The sequence below is a fragment of the Olea europaea genome, chromosome 9, assembly GCF_002742605.1.
Source record: "Olea europaea var. sylvestris chromosome 9, O_europaea_v1, whole genome shotgun sequence".
NCBI classification, from domain to species: Eukaryota; Viridiplantae; Streptophyta; class Magnoliopsida; order Lamiales; family Oleaceae; genus Olea; species Olea europaea.
Window position 1 is genome coordinate 1,211,193 of NC_036245.1, and position 9,213 is coordinate 1,220,405.

The window sequence follows — 9,213 nt, forward strand, 5'->3', positions numbered from 1 at the left end:
CGCTTCAAAATTTTGGACATCAATCTAAGTTGATAAGTCAAACCATGCTTCATAAAGTTTGACATGCAAGCACCTTGTGATAATTTAACATACATCTGGACGACTTTTGTCATTGAAAAATTCATTTGTAAAACTATGTGAAAGGTCGAAACCCATTTTCTCATTTTTACAGGTTTTGTACAGCGTACCACTTCACTATTCGAACGGTAGGTTAAAAGACCAGAAGTGAAAATTTTCACATTTGGTAACCATCGCCGAGGGAGAAAGCAACTTTTCTTTGCTTGATTGGGAAACATTTTTAGAAAATTAAAAATTACGTCTATTATTCAATCAAAATCAAACTTTAATTTAACAACACATTCAAAATTACTACTTATTATTATCAACACATATATTGGTCCCACCACTGTTCGTCCTACAAAATTCTTAAAAAGTTACTAATAATCTTTTCAGAGCAAAGGCTATATCTTTTCTTTTCTTTTCTTTTTTTTCATTTAACTTTTTCTTTAATTACTTTTATGAAATATAAAAATTGACTTGAATAATCCCTTTTCAAAGTAGTCACTGGATACTCGACAGAATTTTGAATAGTTTCTATCCAGTCAAACTAAATCAAATTTGATAGTTTGAAAATCTAAACATTAAAAAAATTAAATAAGGACTAGAGAATAATAATGTTTATAAAAAAAAAAATAATGTTTATAAATTGTTAACTGTACAACAGATGGCTCTACCTAAACGTAACTTAGCTTATGAGGTTGAGCCTCCCAGTTTTGCTACAGGGTTTGTGAATGAATGCTAAAGCTTATGTTTAGATTTTCTAAAAATTTATATTTAGATTTTCTATTCCTTAATAATTTATATTTAGATTTTCTAAAATTGTCTATGTTCGTTATCATTCAATTGAAGAGTGCATTCAAATTCGATTTGCCCGACAAAGTTAGTATAGCTCTATACTATTTTTAGTTTATAATTGTTGTACATTAAGCGACAAATTATCCTTTCAATAGCATTGCACATCTACACAAGGCAAAACATCGGTATTTTTATCTCTTTCAATTTTCTTCCTTCGATTGTCGAGTTGTTTTTCAAACAACAAATTAAAATCTGATCATGTCAAATACGAATCAATAACCCATACAATAATATTGCATGTTTAGCTAAGCTTAAATGCCCCGTTGACCTTCTTCCTTAGCTGTGCTATTAATGACCAGAAAAGTATGCTTTATTGCTTTCAGGTTTCATCCATAAAAGAATTATCTTTCCAAAACTTAGTCCCGATTGAGGGAAAGAAGTGATGAGTGTTACTAGTCAAATCGATAAGAGATACACATATTCCGTTAATGAAACCAAACAATATCTACATCTACATCTACAATATATTAAAAGTGTGAATTGAGGAAAAACTTTTGAATACTAATTTTACCCTTACTTATTTAGCTTTATCTCAATTCTACCCTTATATATTTAATATAGTACCATTTAATATAATTTAACTTCATTTAATATCCATTTAAGTGTAATGCTATTAATTAAATAAAAAAATATTTGTTAATTTCTATAAATGATTATTTAAAGCCATCATTTGAGCTCCTTAAATATCCATTTTTCAATTTTACTTTGAATTAATGCTATTAATCAAATTAAAATAATTTTTTTTAATATCAAAATGAGAATTTAAGGCCATCATTTGGGTTCATTAAATAATTTTGGTTTCTAATTTAAAATAAATACTATGAATTAATATGACGAGCATGATCAATATGTAATTTTTTTTATTTCTGAATATGTTTAGATAAGATAATTTTTGGTTTTTATTTTTTAGGTAAAAAAGTTTATGGTATAGACAAAATGAGTAATTTTTTAATTTGAAAATTATTTACGTACTTTTAGTTTACTTATATGTAAACATTATAAGCTTAATCAAATGTACATTCTTTTAACATTATCAATTGCCTTACTTTAAAAATATTACGCATGTCATTCATTTCGTACATAAAACGTGCAACACAGGTGCTTACTACTAGTAAATCCAGAATCCGATGCTAGTAATTCAGATCATAGGATTGCTGAGTGATGGTGCAAATTTTCTTTATTCAAAAAATTCAAGACATTAAATGGAATTCACCCATCGACCAAACTACATGAATCCAAAATCCGACGCTGGTAAATTCTATATATGTGAAAATTTTCTTATTCAAGAAATTCAAGGACATAAATTTGAACTCCCCTTTGACCAAGAAAACAAGAATCCAGAACGAATGTGTAAATTTCCCTTAATCAAAAAATGAAATTCTTCCATTGACCAACCAACATGAATCCAAAATCTAATGTTAGTAATCCAGAAAAAATAAAATATCCAAAGTGGAACCTCAGACTTCTCTGTCTTATAAAAAGGTTACATTTTAAGCTTTCTCTAGCCAGTTTACAAACTAAAAAATCTCTCAATCACCGCCCCACATTTTCACTTTCTTTTCCGATGGTTTCTATGAAGGAATCCTCCAAGACACCGCTGCTGCCGGTTTCTGATTCCGGCAGCGGCAGCAGCAAGAAGAGCCCGACCATGACAAAGAAAGGTGCATTTGCTGCCATTTCGTACATGGCTTGTGCTGGTTAGTTACCACTTTCTTTTCTTCCCAGTTTATGACATGTTCTGTGTTCTTTTTCTGCTTAAAATTTAGGTTTTCATCATTTTTTGTCTACGTGATACGGATGTTATTCACTTATTTTTCTTACTTTTGTAACAGAAGATGACAGCATTACAGCACCTTTCTTCCAAATAATATTTTTACATTGTTTCGTTTACGGGTTACTTTTATCACTAATAACTCCTGGTATTAAAAATTATTGAAAATTACATGCTTGGTCCCAAACTTATTAAGCAAGTAGATGTGGGTGTCAACATTTCAAAAGAGGTGCACAACCAGTCATCACGGATGGCTCCTTCAAATTATTTATTAAGTTGCCACGATTAGGTTGTAACATTCCAAAGAGGGTGAGCGTGAGGGTGGGGGGGGGGAGCCAGTGTGCCAATAATGTCTCATCTTTCATTTATAAAATGTACATCAGGTCTTAACAATCGAAAATATTTTAGAAAAAATATAGGCATACTGCCGACAAAAAGTTTATGCCCTTCTATATCTCTAAAGCTAGGGAGTCCTAAGAATCCAACTGCTATTCCATTTTTGTTATCCATCGAGCCTGCACTGTCGGTATAATCATAAAAAGCTAATTTTTCAAGAATATGAGACCAGACTTTTGATAAACTTTGATTTTCTGCTAGCCCAACACTAACTCTTCAGTATATCTCTGGTTGACAATTCGTCTATTTTCGAGAAATCTATTGGTGAATTCCCATTTTTTTTTCCATTTTGACTATTTTCCGTCTATCAAGATGTATAGATTGTGTTCCTAGATTCACAAAAATATGTGCAAAAGCTCTGTTTCCTCTCTTTTTGGCTACTGTCATCTACTGTTAAAACTTTGAATTTATTCTGCAGTTCTGTTGGTAATCTTCAATAAAGCAGCAATTTCTTCGTATAATTTTCCGTCTGCAAATGTCATCACACTTTTTCAGGTAACTCTCTTGTATATGTAAGAATAGACTGGAGATTGAGTTTGAAAGTCTTCTCTTATTTGCTCTTTCAGTGAATTCACAGAATATGTTAATAGATTATAAATATTATGCTTAGGTTTTGCAAATACCGCAGATAAACTGGGTTAGAAGAATTTCTTGGAAAATGGGAAGAATTTCCAGAATGAAAATGAAGTACTGAAAAAAGTTGATGGTTCCATTGGTACTCAAATTTTATTCTCAATGTGACTTCAAAGTTCCAGTTTCTGAAAATAAAATGCCAGCGCTGCATAATAAAATAAATTATGAGATCAAGAATCATTTGAACTTAAAGATCAATATAGAAGCACCATCTTTGAGATGATTCTGTTCTTCACGAGTTACATTCATTTTTGAGCATCAAAAATATGTCTTGAGACATTATATCTTATCCCGGAAATTCTCTCTGCATTTCTCACGCTAACCTTGAGCAAACCCATACGAACACGCTAATCTCAAGACGCATTCCTTCTTCGTTCACTCTCCTTTTCATGATCAATCCGACACGTAAATTCCTGCACGCCTTAGTGTCAGAATGATCTTTCTTTAAGTTCCTAATCTTCTTTTCAGATTTTATTGTTCAGGGATATAGTAAAATTTGTTTTGAAAGTGGATAACAAAAGGCTAAATTTAACAATGTAGAAACGAAGTTAAACAAAATAACAATTGATAGAAACCAAAAGTAGAAAAGAAGAAGAAGAAGAAGAAGAAATGGATGAAATGATTTGAGGCAAGTGAAAACACTTTTTCCTTAAAACAAATTTGTCATGCAACGGTGCTAATAGAGTAACGGCAATTGTCTCCCAAGATACCAAGGATTACTTCCTTATAGTAGAAGATAATCAAACCATATTATACTCTCTACAAAAGAAGATTTTGAATGCAAAGTTTGGGAGAGTTTTTGGCAAGAATTTTAATGCAAGATTCTAAACAATGAATTGGAATGCATAGTGGATGTCCAAAGGATCTTATTTATAGAAGAGAAGAGATTGTGAGTGAAGTGACATGCCATATACTCAACAACCTTCATGAAGGAAAGCATTCCTTGCTGTCATTGGCCTCTCGCTCGAGCACCAGTGACATACTTTTTTCTTAACAAAAATTTTTTTCTTGTCAGTTGCTTGAGCAACAGTCTCACAGCTCAAGTGCTAGGCGAGCGATGGGGTTAGACAAATTTCTCGGCCAAATTTTTCCCTTTTTCTTTGGAAATTTGGACCACAATTTCTTATTCATTTGGAATTGGTTTTGAAATTTCAAATATACCACGATGATCTACTTAACAAGTCGAACAAGTTAGTCCATTTATATTTATAATTTAGTCGAAATTGACACAATTTCTTTTCGTGTTTTATACTTAACTAAATTTTTCAATCTTTAAACCAAATTCCAACAATCCACTACATGAATGAAAATTCATATATTTTCATGCTATGCAAAAGTATGATACAGTGTAAAGAGAAAAAATAGAAAAACACTATATCAGTAAAGTAGTTTCCGATCTTGAACCTTCCTTAGTGAAATAATATCGGATTTACTTGGCTAACTGGTGAACATGATGTTTTGAACTATTTAGCCATTAGTGTAAACTAGGACAATGATACTCATACTCATATCTTTCCTAAATCATTCATAGATCTCATGACTTGGTTCATATTTGACCGTAAACCACTCTTGAGTTTCATAAGTGTTTAGAAAATTTCAGCCTTGAACAGTTTTCGTTGAGGCGGCCTTACTTACACTTACATAGGTGACATCCTAGTAAGAGTATTTTGTCATACTCTACTTGACTTAATCAAGATATAAGAATCATTAAAAGTATAATTTAACCTTTAACATTTTACATAAAGCACTTTAATTATCATAGGAATGAGTTGGGAAGTATTTTACATAAAGCATTTAGCTGTCCCCTTGTAATGGTAAGAATCTTTGTAATGATAACCCTACGTTGTTGACTGAAGATCCCAAAATCTTGATCTAAGGGGACAACTAAGTCATGAAGATTCAATGAAGCACTCAGGGAAATTTAAGTGCTTTATGTAAAATTTTAAGGGTGAAGATAGTGAGATTGGGATAGTATATTTTCTTCCAATGTTTAGAGATCTTAATCCCCAATATTCACATGAACTACCCAAGTCTTTCATATCAAAATGTTTCATTAACATTCTCTCGGTGTTTAGCATTATTTCGTGGCTATTGGCCATTATCAACATGTCGTCTACATATAGGCATACAACTACATAGGCTTTCGGTTTATATTTTATGTATACACATTTGTTACACTCGTTTATCTTAAATCTATTAGACAACATAGTTTTGTCAAACTTTTGGTATCATTGTTTAGAAGCTTGTTCCAATCCATTTAAAGACTTAAATAATTTACAAACCTTTTGTTTGTGATTAGGAGAAACAAACCCTTCAGATTGTTCCATGTATATCTCCTATTCCGACACCATTTAGTAATTTCATCTTTACAAAGATTAGATGAATCTCAAAATTATGTAATTCGACAATAGCAATGACCAACCTCATCGAAGTGATTCTAGTTTTGGTGAGTAGGTATAAAAAAAGTCAAGTCCTTTCTTTTGTCTATATCTCATGGCAACCAATCTAGCCTTATATTTGCCAATGGAACAATTTGGTTTTTGTTTCTTTTTGAAAATCCATTTACACTCTAAAGACTTGTTTCTAGGAGTTAAATCAACTAACTCCCAAGTATGATTTTGCATTATATAATCTATCTCACTACTGATAGCTTTTTTCCAATGTTGTGCTTCCAATATAGACATTGCTCATCGAAAGTCTTTGAATCATTCTCTACCATATAGGTTAGAAAATCTGGGCCAAAGAAATAGATATTCTAGCCCTTTTGCTATGCCTTCTTCCTTATTTGAAGTATCACTTATAGTTTCATAGATTCTTCTATTTTAACTTACATTTTCCTAGTCTTTATATGGAAAAACATTGTCGAAGAATTAAGTATTTCTCAATTCAATTATGGTTCTTTCATGTACATCTTGAATTTTAGATTTATGTCCAAGAAAACGGTATGCACTACTATTACTAGTGTATCCAATAAATATGCAATTAATCATTTTGGGATCGATTATAGCAACAAAATTGATAAATAGTTTACCGGTTGAATTTGAGGAATTTCAGTGAATGCGAGGTCCAAAGTTAACAAATTTATTAATGAAGCTCTTCTGCCGCTGTAGATGCTTTTTTCATGTCTATTTCTCTATGCATTGAGATTTTGGAAGATTATTTCCTTCACATCCGATGGAAAACTCGGCTTGAACAACCACCCGGCAAAACTTGTACCACTGAAGACTATAATTCATACCCTTCCTTTGACAATTTCATATTTATTTTACATGGTATGTATATCTTGCTTTGAGGGTTCCTTTTGGGTATCTTTTGTTTTCCTTCTAGTTATTATCTCTTTGTTTTCTTTTCACAGGTTATCTCAATGGAATCTATCCGCGGGATCAATGTTCCTATGTACACAGCCCTTAGACGGACGACTGTTGCTTTTACAATGATGATGGAGTATATTTTGCTGGGACAGAAACATTCACCATATTTTGTTGGCAGGTAAGAGTTTCTTTAGAAGTCACTTCTTTTTTGTACATTCCTTGATATGTTTTGTTAGACCAATTTTTTGTGAGTCACATGCGAAAATGTTTCATATGGTTCTCATTTACCATATCTTTAGACCTATGATCATATGCCATTGCAGATTTTAATGTTATTACATATTGAGTTTTACTTTCAGAATGCTGATAAGGTATCTATCAGTGTAGGAACAATCATATTGGGCGCATTCATCGCTGGGGCTCGTGACTTGTCATTCGACTTTTACGGTTATTCTATTGTAATCCTTTCAAACATCACTAATGCAATAAACCTCGCTTGCATAGCTCAGACTGGTAATAGTTCTTCTTTATCTTATTTTATTGCATGTCAGTTGTAGAGTAGAGTCGACCGTTATAAATGACTCGTGACTCGTGATATTTTTATTCTTTATCTAGGAAAATCTAGTGGCCTTAATAGCTTTGGCCTTATGTGGTGCACTGGTAAGACCAAAACTTCCCAAACCTTGTTCATATTGTTGTTTTCGAGCTTCTTCTGCTGGAAAATCAAGTCTCCTAATTATATGCATCACGGAGTCTGTAGGAATAACTTGCGGACCAATCTTGCTAATATGGGCATTTTTCAGTGGTGAACTGGAAACAACCATGAATTTCCCATACTTGTACTCATATGGTTTCCAGGTGAGCTTTTTGGAATGAAACATATATTTCTAGCCGCATAGGCGATTTCTTGATATAGTAAAGTAATGAGTCACATCTCAACTTCAATCTTTGCTTCTGTTGTGTTTCTAAATAAGACCGTTGGACGAGTCCATCACTCTCACACATGCACGTGTGCACACACATGAAGGGATTGTTAAGACTTGAAGTTTCATTTTAAAAGGTCAACCTTTTTTAAAAAAGTAACACAATTCTTTATAAATTGGTCTATGTTTTCATCTTTATTCGATGTAGGATTTCAACCTTATCATGTCCCCACAAGATGGTGACTCGTTTGAACAGACAAATCTTGAAACCCATATGCTCATTTATTGAGTCTTGAAATCCGTATGCTCATTTGATGTGGGATCTCATCCCTTAATAGGGACAGAGTGCTCTGAGGAGCTATTCTAAATGTAGCAGTTTTTGAGCTCTCAACACTCAACAGTGGAAAACCATATTAATAATTATTCTATTATATTCATTTGGCATTTCTCAGTTGACAATTGTTACATTTCTTTTTTTCAATATTCCTATGAAATTCGATAATATGAAGTTTTGATTCGTTCTTTGAATCTTGCAGGCTGTGATGTTTTTGTCGTGTGTTGTGGCTTTTTTATTAAACTACACCGTGTTTTTGAACACAACTGTCAATTCAGCACTTACACAGTCGATATGTGGGAACTTGAAGGTATGTCGAGAAAGTACAATGACTTAACAGAACAAAAGAAGGTTCATTGTAAACTAAAGTTGATTTTCCATTTCTAAAACCAGTCATATGATGATATAAAGATAATTTTCATGTAGGACCTGTTTACAATTGGTTTTGGCTGGATACTCTTCGGTGGACTTCCTTTTGATTTGGTGAGCATCGATATCTATTTGAACTTTTTTCATATTTACTTTTCTCATCCCCCATATCAAGATTCTCATTCGTCTAATTTTTTGACGATAATGATTATGATTCTATTCCAGTTAAACGTCGTGGGTCAATCTCTCGGTTTCTTGGGATCCGGCCTATGTGCATATTGTAAACTTAAAGGGAAGTAGCACCCAGAATCGTGCTTTTGATCGAAAGGCAACGTAGATTATAGGCCAGGATGCATTAGTTCCCTCATATATTTGTGATAGGTAAGTTTGTTCGTGTGTTACTCTATTTGACTCAAGAGAGCTTTTGAAAGAATATAACTGTGCAAATGTTGGAACCTTGTAATCTTTTTACACTTGAGCTTGTTTCTATTGAACTCCTTGACCATTGATCCTTGATCCTTATCTTTTTCATTTCAATGCTCGACCTCAAATCATTGATGA

General features: G+C 32.6%; 1 protein-coding gene across 1 annotated transcript; it reads left to right on the plus strand.

The window, feature by feature from the left end:
• The first annotated feature begins 2,479 nt into the window (after window positions 1–2,479).
• Window positions 2,480–8,977, plus strand: LOC111400106 (nucleotide-sugar uncharacterized transporter 3-like). Its single transcript, XM_023027553.1, has 10 exons — window positions 2,480–2,612; window positions 3,501–3,577; window positions 6,826–6,987; window positions 7,071–7,204; window positions 7,409–7,539; window positions 7,642–7,686; window positions 7,787–7,884; window positions 8,486–8,593; window positions 8,710–8,766; window positions 8,878–8,977. Exons 1-10 carry the CDS (start codon window positions 2,480–2,482, stop codon window positions 8,950–8,952), a joined length of 1,020 nt encoding a protein of 339 aa, XP_022883321.1. The 3' UTR covers window positions 8,953–8,977.
• The last annotated feature ends 236 nt before the right edge of the window (window positions 8,978–9,213 follow it).

What these genes read in the sequence shown, in the direction of transcription:
- LOC111400106 (XM_023027553.1), top strand. Translation starts at nt 2,480, where the DNA reads ATGGTTTCTATGAAGGAATCCTCCAAGACACCGCTGCTGCCGGTTTCT. An exon ending in TGTACTCATATGGTTTCCAG is followed by an intron (nt 7,885 to 8,485) that starts GTGAGCTTTTTG and finishes TGAATCTTGCAG; the next exon opens with GCTGTGATGTTTTTGTCGTG. An exon ending in CGATATGTGGGAACTTGAAG is followed by an intron (nt 8,594 to 8,709) that starts GTATGTCGAGAA and finishes ATTTTCATGTAG; the next exon opens with GACCTGTTTACAATTGGTTT.